We start from the raw sequence: 23,423 nt of genomic DNA, 5'->3' as shown, positions 1-23,423 counted from the left end.
ATGTGCCAGATCCATGTGAATGTGTTTTATTCTCCCTTTTAGTCTCTTTTTTCCAGCCTCCAAGTGAAATCCCTCCCCTCCCCATACATATTGACATAAGCCACTCTATATACCAGGGGTAGCCAACATGGTACATTCCAGATGTTGTGAACTACAACTCCCATAATCTCTGACCCTAGGCCATGCTGGCTGGGGCTAATGGCAGTTGGAGTTCAGCAATGTCAGGAGAGTCCACATTGTCCTATAAGATGGTATTATGGTATGAATTCACATTTCGGGATTTTCCGTGCTTTTCAGATCTGAGCTTCCAATTAAAATATTGTAAAGTAAGTTCAACACGTCCACAAACCATAACTCTGGTATCTACAGTCAGAATCAATCAGAGTGTTGGCAGCTGGCTTTCTGTCAGGGTAGGCAATCATGACCCCAAGCCTCTTAGGGTTTTCCATGTTCAGGAAATCAAATGTATAGAGAGAGAGAGAGAGAGAGAGAAGCAGAGAGCCTGCAAGCATAGCTGCATGCTCTAGCAGGAACAAGGTTTTATTGACAGAGTGACATTCCCAGTGAATTGAGATGTAAAATGCAGTTCCAAATGGACCATATTTATATCCTGGCACAAAGCCATTGCTCGATTGGTGTTAGAATTTTGTTCTATGCAGCATGAGATACGGCCTCATGGAAGTCTGTTTCTGGTTGAACAGATGCACATGCCTTCTCCTTAAGACAGCCTTCTGAGCCTGATGCCCTCCAGATGTTGCTGGAATCCAGGTCTCATCAGACCCCGACAGCAGGACCAATGGTCAGGGATAACAGGAATTGTAGTTCTGGTGGGCACCAGGTTGAGGATGATAACAGTATTTCCTGCAGGGAATACCCCACCCATGGGCCCCATGCTGCAAGGAATCATGGTTAAATGAAGGTGGGTTGTAGTTGTTTGCATGTTCAGTGTGGCAGTACCTGGAAAGTTCCATTTCTGAAAAGCACTCAAATGTTTTGGTAACAGGCCAATGAGATCCATTTTGGTGATGCTTATGCCAAACCTTTTACAATTATACAGTTTAAAACTTTTTGAGTCCACGGCTCAAAATCCGCATGGGACATGACTTAGCTGATGATCTAGATAAGCCCTGCGATGTCCCAATGGGATATATGGAAGAAAGCAGCCTCTTAAGAATGCAGGGGCCAATCCATGTAGTCATGACTAAGTTTCTTTTGGCATGGCAACGGCATTTTCCTAGGCTGCACACACCATTTGAAAAGCATGCATGTTTGAGACACGAGTCACAGCCGAATGGAAAATTGGCACGTGCAGTCCCCAAGACATACCTTTTTTTGCCCCCTCCTTTGAAGTATTTTTTAGAAAAGAAAAAAGATTGCCATCCTTATTTTCATATATTGTTTTAAGTAAATTGAACTCAGCTGTGGCAGCTGAGGGCATTTGTTGTTTTTCCATAGCAAAGATTGCTAGGCATCAGAGCAAAATGTGGAGCCAATAAAAGAAAAAGTCATCTCAGTGAGTTTCATGCTGCCATCTTACTTTACTTTTAAAAATGTGATCGCCCCCTGCCCCACTTTTTCACATACACACAGAGCTAAGCCATCTGATTCAGGCGGAGAAATGCTTTGTGCCTATGGAATTTCTGTAATGTGGTCAAAAACATAGCAAGTTCCCAAATTATTTTATTCTGGCAGCTGCTGCCTCTGATGAAAGTTGATTTAGTGAGCATAGGGTGGGAAGGGGAAAGCCTTGCACGGCCAGTGTGGTGTAGTGCAGACTTTTCCAGCCTTGGACCCTATGGCTTTTTTGGACTGCAACTCTCATCAGCCCCAGCCAGCACACTCTGAAACAACCCCAGGGCCCTAGGTTGGGAAAGGCTGGTGTTGCAGATAAGTTGTCAGGCAAAAACAGTGAGGCCTGTGCTCCTCTATTCACCACTCAGCCACAAAGCTGTGTTATGTTGGGCCAGTTGCTGTCTCTTAGCTTAGCCTAACCTACCTCACTGGGTTGTTGTGAGGATAAAATGCAATAATCTCTTTTGCCTTGAGCTTCTTGAAGGAAGGGGAGGATACAGTTGTGATAAATATCTCTGTGAGTTTTGGAAATGGAAGTGGGATGAAAGGAGGCAGGTGTTGGAGTCTTGGACTTGAACAGCTGCAGCTTAGCATAGCTGAGACTATGTGTGCTCGGGCTTCAGCACAGCCCGACTTCCAGCACAGAAGGGAAAGGCTGTAGCTCATTGGCTGGCAGAGCATCCATTTTGCATACAAGTTCCCATATTCACTCTCCGGCATCTCCAGGTAGGCATGGAAGACGCTCTTGCCTGAAGCCCTGGAGAGTTGCTGCCAGTCAGTGTGTACAAAAGTGTGATAAAAGGACCAACGTTCTGACTCCATATAAGGCAGCTTCCTGTGTTCCTAAAGGATTGCACAATCAGTATTTGTGTGGACCCGCAACACAAGTTAGCATTTTGCAGCACTTGCTGAGGCCCACATCACAGCAGGGCCCCCAATGTTGACCTCAGAGCATCCCTGATCCTGCCTCTGCTTGCCTGGAGAGCCACTGCCAGTCAGTGTAGGCAACACTGAGCTAGATGGATCAATAGCCTGACTTCATATTAGGCAGGCTCCTGTGTTCCTTGGTCTGGCCCCAGCCCCAAGGATTTTGGGTACAGCTGTCCACAATCCCAGCCCATCTCTTAACAGCGACAGAGGAAATATTGTCTCTTCAACATGCTTATTCTCAGCAGCCTTTAATTACCTGTTTTGTCTTGGGGAAAATGCTGCCACTTGCAGAACCCAGTCGAGCACCAAAGCCTAATCCAATCAGCTTGATGATGTATGCAAAAAAGAAAAAAAAATCCCTGGAAAATGACCTTGTGCATAATTACTCATTTGATGACTGTTAGCGAATGACACAAACGGAATCCGACACACATTGTAAGGCATTAATGAGTGCTTTCCTCCTCTTTCTCCCCCTCTCCCATGCTCTTCTTGCACGGAAAAAAAATGTTTTAATTAAGACTTCCTTGATTAGTCATTTAATCAGTCATTAGGCCAATACAGATGGAGTCAATTATTTTTTTTAACACTTGAATAGATACTTGATGCTACTGCAAAACGATGCACACATTTATTTATTTTATTTTATGTTGGATCCTCAGCAATTGCGTTGCAGTAGATGGGACAGTAACAATATCTGTTCTGGAAAGCTGAGCTCCAATCTACTGTTGTTATCAGTGATGTGGTTGCAAGTCACCCAAACACGGCTTCACTTCCAAACCCAGGAGTGGTGGTGGTGGTGTTGTTGTTGTTGTTGTTGGTAGTAGTAGTAGTAGAATAAGGGCTGGAGTCAGGCATATGTCAGGAACAAAAACAATAAATCACTAGAGGCTAGTGCAGTTAAATCTTTATTCATGGAAACACACCAAAGCTCAGGCCTAGTGGTCTCAGCAATTCTTTCTAGGAGTTGCCACACTGAAGCAGTTGCGGGGAGAGCATTCTACAAACAGGGAACTGCCACTGTGAAGGCCCTGTCATGGGTCAACACCAACCAGGCAGACCATAGTGGTGGCACCACCAAGACTCACCTGCTGATAGTAAGGTCCAATAAAGGGCTCTTTTCAATACTTGGGTCCCAAGCCATTTAGGTATGTTAGTACTTATACATTGAATTAGGCCTGGTAGCTCACTGGCAGCAGCGTAGCACTTTCAGGACCAATGACTCACAGTCCTATCAAGCTGCCCTGCTAACCAGCCTAGCAGCCACTTTAGATACACCAGGTTCAGATGCCAGGCCATCTCCAAGGGCAGCTCCACATACAGTGCATTACAGTAGTCCAGAAAAATGACTCATTGCCAATCATCCTCTATCATAGAATGTTTGGATTGGAAATAACCTTAGAGATAATCTAGCCCAATCACTTAGTATGGGATGCAAATACAGCGTCCCTGATTGATGGCCATCCAGCTGCTGCTTAAATACCTCCAGCGAAGGAGAGCTCACCACTCCTCAAGGCAATCTGTTCCACTGTCAGGCAACTCTAGCTGAAATATGCTTCCCTGCAGTTTCCATCCATTTTTTCCACCTAGTTCTGCCCTCTGGAGCAACAAACAACAAGTCTTCCCCATCCTTCTGCATGGCAACCCTTCAGATACTGTTAATCTGCAAGATATAGAGACTAAGAGGACCTTCTGCATGGCAACCCTTCAAATACTGTTAATCTGCAAGATATAGAGACTAAGAGGACCACTCTACTTAAACATTGGTTCACTTCAGCCGTAGTATTTTGTTCAGAACTGTGGAGTGTCTTCTGGCATATGTAAAGACTAACAGTTTCATGGCTGATGCTATCATGAGTCTTTCTGAGGCAGCCATCTCAAACGGCACTCTGGGAGGGGTGGCAGATTTGGATCTGGGTTCCCCACCTGCCTCCCTGCCTCCTCCCTGCTTACTTGCAGTGGTGACAGTCCCTCTGGGGGCAGGGGCCAGTTTCTTCATCCCTTTTTATCCTCCATTCAGCAAGCACTCACCTTATCCCCAAGGCCCTTGGAGTGCCTTCCAACCCTACAGTTCTATGATTCTATGATTATATGCCTCTTCCATTCTGCCAGCCTCACCCTCTCTCCTTTGCACCACAGCTTACTAGCTGGAGACTGAAACCGCTCACTTACAAAGCTGAGAGCAGCGCGGGACTTGAGCAGGACTTTAAGTTAATGGTTTGATGGAGGTACAGAAAGGAAGGGAAAGGAAGGTACCATGAAATGAGGAAGAGAAATGCTGTTGTGTGCAGTATGCAAGGTTTCTGCTTCTAATCTATCTTAACAGGGTGCCAGAAGAGCAAATTGTAAAGTACTTTGTACACACAGGGAAAAAAGCTACTAAGAGAAATGTTAGTGGACAGTACCAGATGCCACAGAGGAACTGTACAAAAAAGTAGCCAATAATTCATCTCCCCATTTGCTCACCCATGAGCGGCACTTGTTGTTTGCAGATGCCCATCTGCTGTGTTCTTGTTTCTGAACAAAAATACAAAAAAAAGTTGCATTTTTAGTTGTCTGTTGATTCTGGATTCTTATCCCTCCCCTCTTTTTTCCATCTTTCTGGGCATATGTGGCATTTAAAAAAGAATTCAGAAACAAAATTGTAGATCGATCCCCACATCTTTTTCATACACACATCTCCTCACCAGTGGTTTTTCCAGCAGTTTTAAATTCTTTTAAATGGAGATTCTGTTGCCTGAACCTGGTCCTTCTGCATACAAAGCATTACCACACTAAACTATTTTACCTTATTTTGTTATTTAAGGTATTTTTATACTGCCCTTCCAACAAATATTCCCATAGTGGTTTATTTAATTCTACCCAGAGAACATTCTTCCCAAAATTTGTGCCCTCTAAATGTTTTGAACTACAGCTTCTACATGCTCCAGCCAGTCTGACTGGTGGTCAGGATTGTTAGGACCAATGCACATGAAGGGTGCCTGGGTGAGAAAGACCATCACATATTATGTACCCTTCCACTTTTTCCTAGGTTATATACTGTAAGTGGATATATGAGGTACAGGTGGTCTTGCGTTTTGGCAGGGAGCTAGCCAAAATGGCATTTTCGTCTCTTCCAAACACATGATTAAGGTACTGCAGGTACCCCCCCTTAAACTTGTGCACAATCGACTCGTGTGTGACCTCGTATATTGTGCAGTGCCTGGAAATAAATAAATAATATAATTCATACCAGGAATGCAGGGAGAGAGCTGGAGAATCGTGGCTCACGAGGAGACCCTGCCCAGATCCTGAAGTGTGAGGGTGGAGAAGAGACTGGAAGCACAACTGGGTTTGTTTAGGCTGCTCAGCCTCCCCGCCTAACAGCTGATGCGTGCGGTAGTGCACAGGAGAAGCCGCTTTTCTACACATCTTCCAGCCTCCAGCCAGCCACAGAGCTTCAATTCCCGTTGTGGATATTTTTAGTATAATATTTTTGAGATGGATTGGAGAGAAAGTGAGAGAGAGGTTATTTAAAGGGTGTTTAGAGGGTGCTCCCCACTTACATAATTTTTACTTATGTGTGCAGGGCAGGGCACACATAAGTGGGTATTTTTGATTAGGGCTGCACACAGCACCCCTCCCCTCCTTCACTGGACCTTCATCCCCACCACAAGGTGTAGGAATAATTTCTGTGACTTTCATGGGCTCCCTCTTTCAGGTGGGTGTGATACTTACAATTTGAGAAGGTGGCCGGATGGTCTTCCCACCTTCCCACCTTTTTTTCTTACAACATTGAGCAAAATAATGCCACTATGTGATGAGCCCCTGGTGGAACTTATCTTTTTTCTCTGTGCATTGCTGCTGGGAAGCACATTACACCATCCCGTAATGACATTCCCAGGGTTAATGTGGCGTTTGCCACAGTCATTCTTAAGAGATGCCTAACCCAACCAACAGTTGGCTTACCTTTGTTTAACCAAGTTAATGACTGCTGTGGACCTTGAAATGCTAAGTATTACTATCACCAAAGTTGTCATTGCTGTTTTTTCCATTAGATGAAAAGTAGCTTTGATTATTAGGAAACATTTATAAGATCAGCATCTTTATGCACCGGTTCTATATAGGGACATCTGAATGAGAGCCATTGCGCTGGGCTTAGAGCAGAGTTTTCCAAATTTTTCATGTTGGTGACACACTTTTAAAGATGCATCATTTTGCGACACAGTAATTCAGTTTTGGGGACGCGGGCGGCGCTGTGGGTTAAACCACATAACCTAGGACTTGCCAATCAGAAGGTCAGCAGTTTGCATCCACCCCAACGGAGTGAGCTCCCATTGCTCAGTCCCTGCTCCTGCCAACCTAGCAGCTCGAAAGCACATCAAAGTGCAAGTAGATAAATAGGTACCACTCCAGCGGGAAGGTAAACGGCGTTTCTGTGTGCTGCTCTGGTTCGCCAGAAGCGGCTTAGTCATGCTGGCTACATGACCCGGAAGCTGTAGGCCGGCTCCCTTGGCCAATAAAGTGAGATGAGCGCCGCAACCCCAGAGTCGGTCACGACTGGACCTAATGGTCAGGGGTCCCTTTACTTTTACCTAATTCAGTTTTACTAGCAAACTGGAGGTTAAACTAACCCTTTTCCAGCCCCAGTAGGAGCACGGGGAGTGTTTGCACAACACACCTATGCACTGCAGCCAACACACTAACGTGTCGTGACACACAGGTTGGAAAGTTCTGGTTTAGAGTGTTGGACTAAGACATGGGAGACTATGTTTCAAATCCCTGCTTATCCATTAAGTTCACTTGGTGGACTTTGGGCCAGACACAGTCTCTCAGCCTTGTCTACTTGCTGTGTATGCCACCTTGAACTGCTTGCAGGAAAGGTGCAATATAAATGTCATAAATACATAAATGAACATTCTCAAGTCTTGGATCTCCATGAATTCAAAAAGCCTGATGGAAAGAGAATGCAAGACTGGCCTTCATTCAGACAGGGCTTCCTTGGGCTAGGAGTGAGCAGAGAGCTGTTTTGTGGCTGGATGTTGAAAAAGAAAAACATTTAACTGTGCAGTGCTACACATGTCTTCTCAAAAGTAATTGCGTGTAGAAATCAGCCTAACAATGATGTCCTACGTGTGTTTTCTCAGAAGTAAGCCACATTAAATTCATGGTGGCTTACTCCCAGTATAGGATTTCAGCCTAAAGTTTGCAAACACACCCACACATAACCCCTGCAAATACTCATCCAAAATAATCTGCCTTTAGCAATGGAAGCTTAATGGAAGCAACTTCTGCTTTATTGCAGTGACTTTGCCCACTCTGAAGAAGTACTTTAAGGAGCTGTCCAACTTTTAAGATTTCCCTGGCCTACCACGACATCCAAGACCCTGCCATGTCATAATTTTTTTTCCGCTTGGGCGTGTCATTTTCATAGGAGTTTGAAGGAAGGAGGAATAATAGAATGTGTGTGTATATATCTCCTGCCTTTATATACTTTTCTTAAGAAAAAAAAAGGTTTTAAGATTTGAAAAATGAGCCCTGTCTTGTCTGAGCAAGGAATAATAAATAAAAGCAGGTGTGAAGGGTTGGAATCGAAAACAGATGGATATGAAGGATGTGATCCGACTTCCCTACGGCTTCAGTCTTTAATCCCTGTGGCTTAGTGTGAATACTTCCCTCCTGATGCAATGCAGAAATAATAAATGGAGCAGAGCATATGGAGTGTGGGGGGGGTCTCTTAATGGCTGAACAAGGGGGCAGGGATTGGGAGGGGTGGTGAGCGAAGTTAACCCTTTCAGAGGCAACTGCTCTGATTCCCTCCTATATGCAGCCCCCTTCCTGGTGTGCCCCTGGCCATAATTATATAACACAAAAGCTGTAGAGTGAGAAAAGAGGAAGAACCTTCATGAGGAAAACAGGCATTGGAAGCAACAGAAGCACTGTAATACTTCACTTCCTTATTGTTTATATTACATGGACTGAACACTAGTGCACAAGCATGAAGGTTCTCCTACCTTGATCTTGAGAGCCAGTGTTGTGTAGTTGTTAGACTAGAATCAGTGAGACCCAGATTCAAATCCCCTACTCAGTCACAAAGCTCAAGTGGGAGACTTTAGGCTAGTCGCCATCTTTCAGACTAGCCATCTTTATAGCACTGTCGGGAGGATAAAATGTATTGGTCTCTACAGCCACAGCAGGTGCTGTGGTTTGACTTCATCGCTGAAGGTACACTCTTCCATTATGTCCTTTATGTCCCAAGAAAGACAGATGCCACCCAGCCTTGCATCTTCCTTTTGAAGGAAGTGGCTGGAGTCCTGGGACAGGGCAGAGAAACAGGAACTTCTGATAATGGGGTGGGCCTGTGAAGTTTGCTTGTCCTATCTTCTCCATCTCCATAGAGACTGAAATAGAGTAGGCACCAGCTCAGCATCTGACTTATTCTCAATCGCCTCCCCAGAAAGAGAAAACTCTTTACTGTCAGGAGTAGGTGCCAGAAGCATCTCCAGAGTAAGAGGTGTCTGACTAGAGGGATCCACGGGGGCAGAACATCTGTCAACCCATTTGATTCCTCCCCTGGATTTCCTTACTCTATAGGTCACCAGCCCTTGCCTCATGGATTAAATGAGGAGGGGGAGAACATACACACCACTGTGAACTCCTTGGAGAAAAAGGTGGGATATAAATGCAATAAAATAAAAAGAAAGAAAGAAAATAAAAAATTGAACCCACAACTTCCAACATTCTCACCCTAGAGTCGGACACGACTCGCCCGTATGGGCAGGGGTACCTTTACCTTTTTAATCACTACATTCTTATCTAACACCCTTGGGTCCACAATGATTTCACTAATGGGAAAAGGAATATATATATGGTAAGGTGTTGGCCAAATGTATGAAATGAAAGCAGTTTCATTTCTTGAAAGCTCCCCCTCCCCCCAGCAGTTTAAGAGAGAGAGAGAGAGGTGTAATGTCATAAAGTCCTACATTAATCCAGAGTTTAAATATGATTTAGACAACTAATATTCTTGCTTCCATCTTCCGTGCCTTGAAGGGACCACTCCTTTGCAAATGCAATCTATGCTAATGGATGGTTAAGCTTTTCTAGAGGAAAATTAATCTGGAGGAACTAAAAATGCAGCATTACACTGAAGAAGGCAGAATATATTCAGCATCTAGGAATGTACCCAGCCCTAGTAGTAAACTAAGTTGATTTCTGGGTGACATAAGGTACAAAAGTCAGTGGTGGCTGGTAGGGTGGAAGGCAGTGATACCAACAGTATGCCAGTGATAGCTCGGGAATGGTCTAGGGCAGACTGATGTTGGTGGGGCAAAGTTCACTGAATTATAATTCTGGAAGGAACAACCAAGAGCACTGATAGTCAACTCAGTGTTTTGTGGTAGACTTCACTAAATCTAAGCCATGTTGAATGGATATCTGTGCAACACCCTCAGGAATAAAAGTCTCCAATTACTTACTTACTTACTTACTTACCTACCTACCTACCTACCTACTCATATTTTTAGCCTTTTCCACTACCTCAGGCATCAGGCAAGTACGGTAACTGCCCTTCAGAAACCTAAAAATCTTTTTGCATTGTCAGTGCCAGTTTTGGATAATCTGTTAGGGCACTCACAGCCATCATAGAGAGCTGAATGAGGGATCAAATCAAAGTACCAAGCACATAGATTTGTGGAACAGTTGTAGTTTGGGCAAATTGCACCTCAAATCTGGCACCCTTAATAAATCCTAAGGTAAACACAGGCCTGCAGTCTAGGGAACAATCATAAATTTTGAAGTGAGACCTCCCCAGCAGTTCCTAAACTTAGGGATAGTGAATTTGTGGCCCTCTAGATGTTATTTGGCTACGACTTACACTAGTCCCAGCCAGCATGGTCTGTGGGTATGGATGATGGGGGTTGTAGTCTAATAACACCTGGAGGACCATGACTTTCTCATATCTTTCTTAAAGTATTATGAAATGGATATGAACATATTGGCTTGGTTCACACATCATGGAAAGCCAAACTATGTTAACCAGGACCATGCAAACTTCTGGAATCCTGAGAGGGGCTTGCAGCTGCTTTGCTGCTCACCAGTCTTTTTTTCTCCCTCACTGTGCTGAACTAAGCCAGTGTTTGACATAAGAAGTCCAGAGTTGAATAAGAGTTTGGAGAAAAATACATTTTGCCTTGGCTATTTGAAAATGCGGCAAATGTAAATACGTTGAGAACTTACAAATGAGTATTCACTTTCACTTACAAACTTCACTGACAAAGAAAGGACTTGATGAGTCATTGCCTTATCCTGTAACAGCAGCAATAAATAAAAATATATACTTCCCTAAATTTTGTTCATCCTGTTGGCTTTTTCTGTTCTTTTCTCTTGTTTTCAATGACTTTTCTTGCGGAACTAGTGACTCATGGAATTGCAATTGCTTTGCATGCTGCTGTGGATTAATGGTTTGAGAGTTTGAAGCAGAAAGTTGCGGCTTCAAATTTCACTTCTGCCATGAACCTAAGTAGGCAGACTTAAGCAAGCCACCATTTTCTTAGCCTTAGCTTTCCTACCTGTAACATTGAGATGGTGATCTGTCTTACTATGCATTCTGCATCAAGGATGGAGAACCAGTGGCCCTCTAGATGTTGCTGGATTACAATTCCCATCATTTCTGACCTTTGGCCATGCCAGCTGAGACTGATGGGAATTGGAGTCTAGGGCACTGGTTCTCCATCCTATTCTCCATAAACATTGGCTACTCATGACTACTCTGGGGTATCTTGGCTCCTTTAACATGTGAATAGATAATATGAAGCTGCCTTTATATTTAGTCCATCTAGCCCAGGATTGTCTGCTCTGCTAACAGAGCAGGAACGGTCTCCATTACTTCTTATCCAATCCATTGTAACTGGGAGATTCCATTTATGATGGACTCAAAATGAACATAGATGTTTGAAATTAACTATGAAATTAATTTCATAGTTTGAAATTAACTCTGTACCAAAATTGAAGGATTCAGTATAGACAGAATGAATGGCAAAACAAACAGACTTTTGGATCAACATGGAACAAGATATTTTTTCATTGGAAACCAGCATGCCTTTTCCAGGCAGTTCGTGACACTGGAGAGATTCCTTCCTGGAGAGGTTCCAGCTGGTTAGAAAAAGTGTTTTTTCACTATGGTGTGTGAGAGGCATGAGTAGGATTATCACCTTTGGATGTGTTGGTGTAATTTGTTCTATGTACATCAGCCTTCCCCATCCTGGTGCCCTCCAAATGTTGAGAACAACAGTTGCTTAAGTTGTAGCCTAAAACAGAAACTGTATGTATTTTCCCATGAGTGTAGAATCAGTCTTCTCCTATCTCTGTAAAATTATACATCAGCAGGACTTCCAGCTGTTCTATCTGGTGCAGAACTAGTGTAACATAGGTTTAAAGACTGGCCAGTCTCTGGTTAAAATCTCTTCTCTGTATGAATTCACCACATAGCCTTAGGCAACTTACTGTCTCTAGCTCTCTTTTAACCTCCCAAATAGTGGACAGTTCAACCATTTGCTGGAGCAAATTGAGTAGATTAGATAAATTTATTGTCATTGTCCGTATATACACAGTATACACAACAACGAAAATCAAACACCCAAGACCGGATTCACATACACATTTGCACGTATCTCCAACACTCTCATCCTATTCAGACATAATCTATTAAAACATACATAATCCAGAATATAACACAACCTATTAGAAGCATAGCATAACCTAAAACCTATCAAGGACTTTATTGAGACAATAATGAAATCCCATCCTGTTGTGTTCACAGTCACTAACACCTGCACAACTGTATGAATGAAGTCCCTCCACAATAACTTTGCCTCCCAAATTACTAATAATGTAGAACTAAGCCACAACTTGGAGGGGAGTAGGAGGCAGGAGATTTATGAAAAACTTCACATCCCATGAAACCCCACCTGCCTGGGCCAGACTTGGATGTCTTTTTGTGGGTTGTCAAGACATTTTCATTCCACCAAGCTTTTATTCTACTGTGGTACCTCGGGTTAAGAACTTAATTCATTCTGGAGGTCCATTCTTAACCTGAAACTGTTCTTAACCTGAGGTACCAATTTAGCTAATGGGGCCTCCCACTGCTGCCACGCTGCCGCCGCCGGAGCACGATTTCTGTTCTCATCTTGAAGCAAAGTTCTTAACCCAAGGTACTATTTCTGTGTTAGCGGAGTCTGTAACCTGAAGCATCTGTAACCTGAAGTGTCTGTAACCCAAGGTACCACTGTACTTACTTTTATTAATCCTGTTTCTGGATTTGTTTTATTTGTTTAATCTTGTTTTAATGCTCTGATTTTAATAGTGAAGATATAGTAATTGTTGTAAGCCACTTTTTGGGCAGGGGTGTGTGGGCCAAAAGGTGGTATATAGTTTGTGTGTATGTACATATATAGTGTTGAACTTGGAAGCAAAGACACCAAGGTTTGCATCCAGTTAATCCTTCTCAGAGTGGACCCCACTGAAGTTAACAAGCAAGTCCATGACTAAATTAGGGTGATGGAGTTCTATGGGGTGGTGCCCCCATGATGCCCTGCTTTCCTGTCCCTGTCGCTGCCACCAGGGTTCAGTAAGCAAAGCTTTGGCCGGGGGTGGAGGCAGTGATCGGACAGGCCACCGGCCACCCCTGCCAGCCACTATGTCTCCATCAGCCAAACCTCATATAGCTGATTTGAGGGTTTTTGTTGTTGTTGTTTTTGCATTGCTTTGCTTTGCTTTTTAAACAGAACATCCCATCTAGTCCACCCTGAGTACTTTGGAGAAAAGGTAGGATACCAGTATGATAGACAGATATAAATAATATTGAAGAATGCAGGGCAGCTTGATTTTTAGCTCAGGGAATTCATGCATGCTATTGTTTTCACATTTTAATCCTTCCCTTCAAAATCTACTTATGCACATTACTTTTGAACTCTTTTCTTGTTCTCTATTTATTTGTTCAGCCCTCCAGAGGCTCTATAAAAAAAATAAAAAATTGTCAGATTCTTGTAAACTCTTTTATTTCTTCTAATGCTGGCAAACTATCAGGCTTCAGTTATTCTTAGTGCTAAATTATTTATCTTCTTTCCCCTCCAAGCTGTGATTTCTGAATCTTTTACTTGTCCTCTGGGAGATAAGCAAAGCCTATTTCTTGCCCCTTTACCTTCACCCCCTTTTTAAAAATCAAGCAGGAGTGTGTCTCTCTTTATGTAAGGAAAAGCAGAATAAATTATTCCTACTAAGTAGGCTACCAACGTTTATAGTACAGTTTATTCAGATGTAAGCCCCATTGGGTTGAATGGGACTTACTCCCTGGTAAGTGATTGTAGGATTGCAGCCTAAGTCTGTTATTCTGTAAACACTAGCCTGGGAGTAAGCCCCATGGAGAAAATGGATCGAGAAAGGTTTTTCTCCCTTTCTCATAGCACTGGAAATCTGGGACATCCAATGAGGTTGAATTTCAGAAGATTTGCGACAGACAAAATATCTTCTTTACACTGCACATAGTTAAACCTGGGTGGCTTCAAAAGAGGAGTACACAAATTCATGGAGGATAAGGTTATCAGACTGACTACAAACCATAACAGCTATGTTCTACCTGTGCCATCGGAGACAGTATGCTTCTGAACACCAGTTGCTAGCAACCACAAGATGAGAGAGTCCTGTTGCGCTCAGGTCCTGCTTGTGGGCTTCCCATAAAGGCATCTGACTGCAAATGTGAGAATGGGATGCTGGACTAGATGGTGTCCCTTTGGCCTGATCCAACAGGCTGTTTTTATGTTCTTGCATGCATACCAGTTATCAGTCAGGTGAACCATTCTGTCTCTTCCACTCTTCCTTCACATTATGAGATTAATTACTTAAAACTCATAAAAGGGTTTGCAGGGCACTGCCAATCAGCTGATTGACAACACCTGCAAACCCTTCTGCATAGCACTCTCTGAGCTGTGCAATCCCAACAATCAGCTGATCATCAGGCTGACTGCCACGCTGTCTCGTTCCTGACCCCGGCCTGTGTGCAAGCAGAGAGAAAGAATGCGTGGGTGCACTGGCAGAGGAAGAGGCGTGCGGGGGGAGCACACCGCCCCCGGCAGCTCAATCCCAGCGGGGTGCCATCGTGGCTGCCCCCCCCGCCCACACTGGGTGCCATGCCCCTACGGGCAGCACACCATGCCCCCAGGATGCGTGCCATGCCCCCAGGGCATGTGCCACGCCCCTACGGGCGGCGTGCCATGCCCCCAGGATGCGCGCCAGCCCTGCCGCTGTCTGCTCTCTGCCCCCCTGGTGCTGGAGCATGAAGCTCTGCTACTGCGTGGGTGGGATGTCTGGTAGCCACCGCCGGCTACAGGCCAGGAACAGCTGGGCGGCCAGGAACAGCTGGGCGGCCACTCACCTGCTACTGCTCATGACCCTACACCGCAGGTTCTGCTGCTGGACAGGCCTCAAATGGCAGCTGCCAAGCTGTATGGCAGCCGAGTCCTAGCTAGCGCTACTACTTGAAATGCTGGGACTGGACAGGTGGGATTGTGAGGGAGGCACAAGCGCTTCATGCTTTCGCTGTTCACCGCCTGCTCCCCACTGACCTGCGCTCCAGACACATGCAGCGGACATGCAGCGGACCTGGGGACCCACAGGCAAGCAGAGGCCTCTGCATACTTGGAGATGGAAGCATGATGGGCGGCATATATTGTGAAATAGTTAAATAATATGCTGCACCACCCCAAAAGAAAGTGGTGCCCAGTGCAGACCGCCCTGCCCACCTCCAGCTAACTCCACTACTGCACTGCCACCTGGGTGCAGAAAAACAGAAGGAAAAAAAAGAAAACGGGTTGCCATATGTCCTGAAAATTCCTGACATCTCTTAAAATTCAACCCCCCCCCCCTCCGATGCTGTTTTAGGCGTCCGATTTCCTGGCATGTCCGGAATTTTCCGGACGTATGGCAAGCCTATGTGCCACAGTATACAGCGTAGTTGATAAGCAGTTGGCTATTGGCAGCACAGCTGAGACACCATCACCTCACTTTTTCTCCATCATCGTCTGCAGGTCTGAAGGGGAAGCTGAAGGATGGAAGGGTTCTAGAGCAAGCCATGATCATCAGAAAATCACTGCAGCACCACCAGGTATAATTTCTCATTCTCACGTTCTCTTGTCTCTTGCATATTTTGTGCAAATCATTGCTCCCCCCTCAAAAAAAAGTTGTTAATTTCAGGAGCAAAGTCACAGAGGTCAGGATGATGCAAGGGTGAAAAACTTGTTTTCATCAGTTCTGCACTTGAATGGTCCTAAGGGGTTTTTGTTTCAAAGCATCTTTATTTCAGTGTCTTCGCAAGGTGATTCATTCATCATTCCATGACAATTTAGGCTCCTCTGTTAAGAATCGTGATTCCCTCCATTCCTGAATTGCTGTTTGTTTGGTGGGTGCTAGCTGTAACATTATTTTTCCTGTTTGATCCAATTGTAAGGAAGGTTATGGGAGACTTTTAACTTCCCAGTCCCTGCAACACCAATAAGTAAGCCAAGCAGTATGGGAAAGAGTTCAAAGAAACTGCAAGGTGGACTTTGATTTGGAAATTCCTAGGGCTTCCATATCCAAGGTTTATAAGCCAAGACTGGGTTCTCATAAGCAAGCATAAACAGCATTGGGTACCTCTGAAATGGCTTTGAGCTTCCTATTCTACTGTGTAGGCTTACTCTCAGATCAGTGGATTTAGGATTGCAGCCACATATCTTGTAAACAAGAGAGTGCCTTTGCCTACTGCCTGTTTTTGGGTCATTGCCCTAGGTATTCTATAGGGTGCAGTGCCACAGGTAGAATTTCCACATATTATCTAAAGTCATGTTCTGAGAGCAAAATGGTAACCAAAGTTAAGGCCGTTAACTTTTAACTAATTAAGCACATTTTGAAGATGGTAGATGAGAAGCCAGATAGCAGCTTGTTCAGAGGATTAGTAAGGGCAGCAGGCTAGCCAGAAGAGTGTCCTTGCTCTATGCCTGTAAAGTAAAGGGCACTTGGCCACCAAATATTTCTGGTGGTAGCTGTAGAGAGAAAACCAGGCAAGCAACATTAGCCAGAAACAACCAGCAGGATTTTTGTATAACAATTTTGGATGAGAATAGTCTTCCTGAGCAGTAAAAGAGAATGTTAGAATAGCCTTCAGCCATTCTTTTCTCTCCCCCAGGGTGCCCAGAAAAATCATGTTAGCTGCCCTGCCAGCAATACTACTGTGGTAACAAGTGGCTGAGTAAGGCAAGAATGGTACTGGGGCTGACTGATGATATTCTGCTTTCAAGGGGAGGGGGAACAACACATCAGAAAAACAGAGTCAATCCTGCACAGATTCTGCCCAAACTTGTTCATGCATTTGGAGCCTTGTTCTTCTAGCTTGTTATATGCGACATACAGTGCTTTGCTTTTTGTCCCTTGCACTGATCTTGGCAAGTCTTTTAAAAAAGTCATATTGTCCTGCTTTTGCGAGTGCTGGTTCCTATATAGACGCTGAGCCCAGATTCCATATTGATAGCTGCAACATGACGTTCTTTTCTCCCTGTTTTTTAAATGTCAGCCTGTTTTTGGAACAGATGGGAGGGGAAGCGAGAGAGAGGAAGGCTCGTGTACACAAAATCCTAACTGCAACCTTCTCAAAGTGTGGGGTGGAACAGCTCACACATACGCACATGATAAGTGAGCTGGTGGGGAGGGTTTTTTCCTATTATTATCTTTCTGTCCCGGCTCTTGTTCCTGGAGCAGGTTTGGCCATATAAGAGAAAAAGACCATTCATGGGAGATTGGTAGAAATGTATTTTAATCATGAGAGCTTAATGGAACCATCCCATGTTCTGAGGCAGTAAACCACTAAATAGCACCTGTTGCCGTCGTTCCCTGCTTTTAGACTTCCCAGAAGCCATATGGCCAGCCATTGCTGCAAACAGCCAGAGTAGATGGAGCCTCAGTCTGATCCAGCAAACTGTTACTATAATTTCAAAAAAAGGTTGTTAGGTAAATGTATGGAAGGTGGAGGTATCAACCACTATTTTCCATGGCAGCTAAATAGAACCTCCATATACAGAGGCAGTCTGGCTTTGAATTGAAGCTGCTGGGGGGTCAAGCAGTGTTTGGCAAGTGGGGGGCTGCTTTCATTCCATGTTTATGGGCTTCCCAGAAGTATTAGGGCTGGCTGTTACCGAGAAGAGGAGGCTGGGGCAGAGGGACCCTTGATCTGATTCAGCAGAGTTCTCCTTGTATTCTTATTTGGGCCAAGGGGATTATCCTGTGTTTTCATTCATTCATTTTATTTTTATTTAGATCACTGAATATTTATTTGAAGGATTGAGAGAAACACACGCACAAGCTTCACCCCCCCCAAATGCTCCCAAAGTAGCTTACAAGGGTCAGTACTACAATCCCTGTTTTTAGGCTTACAATCTGGAAGACATGACACAGAAAGAAAAAAGAATGGGGAGGGAGGAGGAATGGCAATGGTAATGGTTCTTAACAGCAAAATTCTTATAACAGCAGTTGTAATGGGAAGCAATTCAAGGAAAGGGGGAGCCAGAAAATTGCTAGTCTCTCAGCTGAAGGAAAGGCCTGCTTTCCTTTGCTTCTTCTACTAAATCAATGTAATGATTGCTTCTGGGTGGCAGGTAATGGAGGGAGGAGCCTGATGTCAGTGGCTTCTCAGCAGAGTTAATAGTGACCCTGCCTGGAGTCACTTATTCCATGCTTGTGCAATGGAACTCTATCAGAATCAGAACCCCTGCCACCCCGCCCAAAAACCTCAGTTGTCACTGAAAAAGAAAGAGGAGGGGAGTATCATAATCATCAACAACAATAACTTTCTAGCCTTTTATACCTGCAAAGATGGGTAGGCTATGCCTGGTGAAATATCAGAAGCCAAAAAGAGGGATGAGCTGGTTCTCCATCAGTCAAGAGGCATAGGTTCAATTCACATACAATTCCTTGCGAGCAAGCCTGCAAACCCTGTGGTTAGCAGAAGCTAAATAAACTATGCAAATTGTACGCAAACATACACACGCCACGTCGCATAATTTTTCAGGTCACAGAATTCACCTCTTTTGTTTCTTGGCACAAAATGTAGATTCCCCCCCCCCCTTTCTCTTAGCAAATAGTATGTGCAACATTTTAGAATAATGAATGAAGGGGCTATCTGCCCAGATGCCAGTTCACGATTTCTTAAGCTCTTTTATGGAATGACCATGAGTTTTTTTCACTTATGCCTGACTGTTCCCCACAAATGTTTCAGAGGGGCTTGCATATGGCTCCTTCCACTACCGCATCTTCGAGATAAGGTTTTGGTGGTGGTTGAGACCAAGCCAAGGGCTTAATGAATATGCAGCATTGGCAAGGAAATTTATTTATTCTTTATTTACTGCATTTATATCCCACTCCCCCCCCCCACAAGGAGCTAGGAGGTGGGAAACATGCTTCCCCTCTCCTCATTTAATCCCCACAACAACCCTATGAGATGCTGAGAAGCAGTGACTGGCTTAAGGTCACCCAGTGAGCCTCACAGTCGAGTGAGGATGTGAACCTTGGTCTCCCAGATATTAGTCTGATACTCTAACCATTACATCACACTGACTTATATGGTTTTCATGGGCTACGTCTATTGCCTGCCAGCTCCACACAAGTTTAGATTGTAGGGAATGAAACCATCTGGCCTGGTGTTCTCTCTCTCTCTCTCTCTCTCTCTCTCTCTCTCTCTCTCTCTCGTTCTCTCTCTCTCTCTCTCTCAGCTCTGAGGAATGTCTTCCATATAAGCTGAATGCCCAAACTTGCTTCTCAAATGTTATACTCTTTGTGATCGACATCTTCTATTTGGCAGAATCTTAGGTGGTTCCCTTAAGGTACTGTGTGCTCGCTGGGGATTGAACAGCATGAGCAAATGGATTTCCTTCCCCCACAAGGCCAACAAAAGATTGAGGGGGCAGGGGAACCACTGAGGACATGTCTGCAAAGTTAAAGCTACCCACACATACTTCTCAATACCTTTCTATAAGTACTGTTCCTTAGCAGAAGCACTGACAATTAAACCACTTCAAAACCGGTTTGTTATATTGTAGAGGTTTGATGTGGGGTGCCTCTTGCTCACAGCAAGGAATTCTGGAGGGATAAGACCTGAGAAACCTCTGAGGCCCCCTCAGCTTACATATTGTTAGATCTGAGTAGGCATTTTTGAGACTATTTATGGGCATCAGGAAGGTAGCCAACGAAAGAAAATATCGGAGTAGATCTGTGCATGTAAGTAATTAAGGGGGAAATAATGGATTGTTCAAATGGATATGTGGAAGCAATCTCTTAATACAATCAGGAATGATCTCATAGCTCCTTTAACACAGGAATTGGGGGGGGGGGGAGATGCATTCCTGAGCTCACTTCTCTGTTTTTTCCAATTCATACCATGGCAAAAGAAAGAAAGAATCTCTGATGGAAAAACAATGTTGTTGATGATTGACCCTGTGGCAGCAACATACAATTTCTCTCTCTAGGGATGGGAGAGAAATTCAGTTCAGATTTTTAATGCAAACCTATCTAATCTGCATTCCCCCCAAAAAATATACGTGAACAAAATCCCTTATTAAGGAACATCATTGAGATATGGGTGAAAGATAAAGGAAACATATACCAGTAAATTCCCCACCAGCTCTGTTGGTGATGCTAGAAGATTTCCCAGTAAATTTTTAAAAGGAAATTGAAAAAAGAAGCAAAAGAAGAAAATACTTAAAATAAAGGAATGAGTGGAGAAAATGAGAAGCAAATAACAAATAAGAGAAGCTCTAACATGAGGTAAAATAACTTGGTTTAACAGTCTACAACTGATGCAATGGACAAATAAGTGGTTATGGGAAAATAAATGCAAAGAATATACAAAATTTGAAAAAATGATAATAAAAAGGGGAGATAAAGAAGAAAATACAGTTATAAAAGGGGAAACCAGTGAAATTTATAAAATATTAGTAGAAATGGAGGATCAACAAGATCAATTAAAAGAGGTGGGGAGGAAGGAGACAATAGGGCAGATAGATAGTCAAAGCTAGGGGAAAATATGGGAGAATACATGCAAACTTTTTGGCAAAGGGTGTTTAAGGAGATAACAGAAATCACAGGGTTAAAGTTGACTGAAAGTCCAGAGGTAGCATTGTTATCAGTTTATGATGGGGTGGAAAGTTTGCAGGCTACGAAGGACTTGCTCACAAAATTATTGACAGCTGCACTAGCTATTGTAGCTAGGGAGTGGAAGGGGCAAGGTGAATATAAAATGGAAGAATGGTATAAAGAGGTGTGGGATATAGCTATTAATGATAAATTAACTTGTGCTATTAAGGTAAATCAGGGAATATACAGGAGAAATTATTTTGAGGAGATATGGAAGGTATTTGTAGAATTTGTACTGTTAACGGAAAGGGGTCAAACCATCACAAGAGGTGTTAAAATTTTGGGAGGTTGGATAGTTATAATGGAATGGTCTCGGGGTGGGGTACATATTTTTATTTTTGTTTATTATAAATGAATACATAGATAAATACATAAAAATATTTGAACCAAAAACACAGGTTTCATTGGAAATTTGTGCTTCTCTAAATTTTGTGATGCAGTTCTCAAACCGCATAATGTGCACAAATATGTATATAGTATGAGAAAGCAGACATAAAAGTACCTACTTTAGCAAAAATACATAGTATTAGGGAAACCTTTTTGTAAAAATGTGCATATTAAGATGAAATGGCAAACAAAGCTGTATATAAGAAAAATTTGCACTAGATTGCTGGTGAATTTTCAGGATGACTTAAAAATAGTCATCAAATTGATGCAGAAATGTGAAGAGCTGAACTTAAAACTGAAAAAAATGACAAAATTAGACAAATTGAAATTGACAGATTCATCTGTCCCTTCTAGTCTTACTACACGAGAGATGGAGGGACAGGTAGGCTTTGACACTCTTACATTTACATGGAATTCAGGGTTGCGCTATTCTTTTTCATGATGTTCTTGTTAGGCCTGTTAGCTTCACTTCTAAAAGCTTGAACATTTATAGTAATTAGACAATCAGAAATGTTTACTAAATTAATAATTGCATTGCAGTTAGGAATTAAACAGAGAGAACAAGTGGCAAAAACCTCCCATACACCTGACTGTGTTTCTGCGGATAGATTCTCATCAATGTGGCCCAGTTCCAGTAAAACTCAATGGAAGTGTATTGACTTCAATAGGCAGCAGACTGCAGCATCCAATTAAGTCCTACTTAGAGTAGACCCATTGAAATGAATTGGTTTACGTTTGCTTAAACAATTTATATACTGCTTAACTACAATAGTCTCTTAAGTGGTGTGCATAAAAATACAACACAGAAAAGGTAAAGGTTAAGAAAACTGTAACAATAATACTTCTATTAAAATGCTGCAGTAGGCGCTGGAAGTTGAACAGGGAGGGGCTTCTGACTTTAACTGGAAGGGAGTGCCATAAAATGGAGCCCACAATACTGAACACAGGAAGGCCCCTGGTGGATCCAGGCCATGGAGGACCACTAAGAGTCATGTCCATGAATTGTATGACTAACATTGGATACAATCAAAAGCACTCACTCTGTAATAAACCCTCTTTAGATGGGGCAGTGCTAATTTTACTCCACCCCCTCAGTATGGAGATGCAAACTGTGTAACAGTCCAAAATGCCTCTATAACAGGCAGTATAAAACATAATATAATATGCACATATTTATTGATATTCATTCATTCATTTATTATTTATTTCTATACCACTCTTCATCCAAGGATCACAGGGTGGTTTACAATATAAAAACACAAAAATACATAGCATAGCAACAAACAAACAAAATTAACACAAACAAACCCAGTTCGAAAGGCCATAGATGCTTTAATTAGTCAAAGGCCTGGCTATAGATGAATATTTTTGCTTGGTATCTTAAGATGTATAATGATGGCACCAGGTAATCCTCTATGGGGCGAGCATTTCACAAACAGGGAGCCCCCACAGAAAAGGCCCGTTCTTGTGTTGCTGCTCTCCAGACCTCTTGCGGATGAGGCACACGAAGAAAGGCTTCAGATGATGATTGCAGGGTTCGGGCCAGTACATATGGGGAGAGGCAATTCTTGAGGTATTGAACCATTCAAGGCTTTATAGTACAAAACCAACACTTTGAATTGGGTCCAGAAACTGATTGGCAGCCAGTGCAGTTGGGCTGGGATTGATGCTATATGCTCAAACCATGGAGAGCAATCTGGCAGCTGAATTTTGCACCAGCTGTAGTTTCTGAACCATCTTCAGAAGCAGCCCCACCTGCAACGTATTGCAGTAATCTAGCCAAGAGGTTACCAGAGCATAGAGCATAAAGTTGTTGTTGTTTTAAAGTACGATGGGGGGAGACAGAGGAGGAATGAGGTGCAGCAGAGGGAGGGGGAGAAGGAGGACAGCAGTGCTACCACTATCACGAAGCAAATGAGGGACTGCAACAGAGCCACCGTCCTGTCTTGGACAGCACAGTCCCTTGCCCCGTTCCTGCATTTCTGACTGTTGCTACAGTTGCAGAGGTGTTAACTCTCATCTAAAATAAGACAAAATCTCATTGCATATTTCCCCTCCGAGTTAGGGGGCTCCTAGCCCAGGTGTCCTGGCCCCCGTCCAGCTCTTGGAATAACATATTCCTTCCTTTTAATCCCCATGTAATATGGATTGCGTGCAGTATTCTTTACTGCCAGGCTGGAGAACCTTCTGTAATGTTGCATTTCACACCAGAGGAAGCCCTATTTGAGCTCTGCTTCGCCCCGTACTTTAAGCCATTTGAAAAATGCTTTGACAGCCCTCAACAGAACAGCCATTGATATCGCCAGGGTTATCGTTCCTCCTCCCCCCCCCCCAGCTGCTGGCAGCAC

General features: G+C 43.5%; 1 protein-coding gene across 7 annotated transcripts in view; it reads left to right on the top strand.

Annotated features, from left to right (window-relative positions):
• The window catches only part of MORN1 (MORN repeat containing 1), a 139,712-nt gene that overhangs the window by 80,116 nt on the left and 36,173 nt on the right, over positions 1-23,423 (top strand). For 5 of the 7 annotated variants that reach the window (XM_081871110.1, XM_081871109.1, XM_081871108.1 and 2 more), the window contains one exon: positions 15,558-15,634. In XM_081871110.1, the coding sequence (XP_081727236.1) occupies positions 15,558-15,634 (77 nt within the window). Of the gene's footprint in view, positions 1-15,557; positions 15,635-17,817; positions 17,944-23,423 lie in introns of those variants that run through there. The other 2 variants (XM_081871114.1, XM_081871112.1) reach the window with 2 other exon arrangements.

The sequence above is a fragment of the Podarcis erhardii genome (assembly GCF_964252035.2).
Source record: "Podarcis erhardii genome assembly, chromosome: 7".
Lineage (NCBI taxonomy): Eukaryota > Metazoa > Chordata > Lepidosauria > Squamata > Lacertidae > Podarcis > Podarcis erhardii.
Note: the sequence above shows the minus strand (reverse complement) of the source record. Positions and strands in the feature narration are given on the sequence as shown.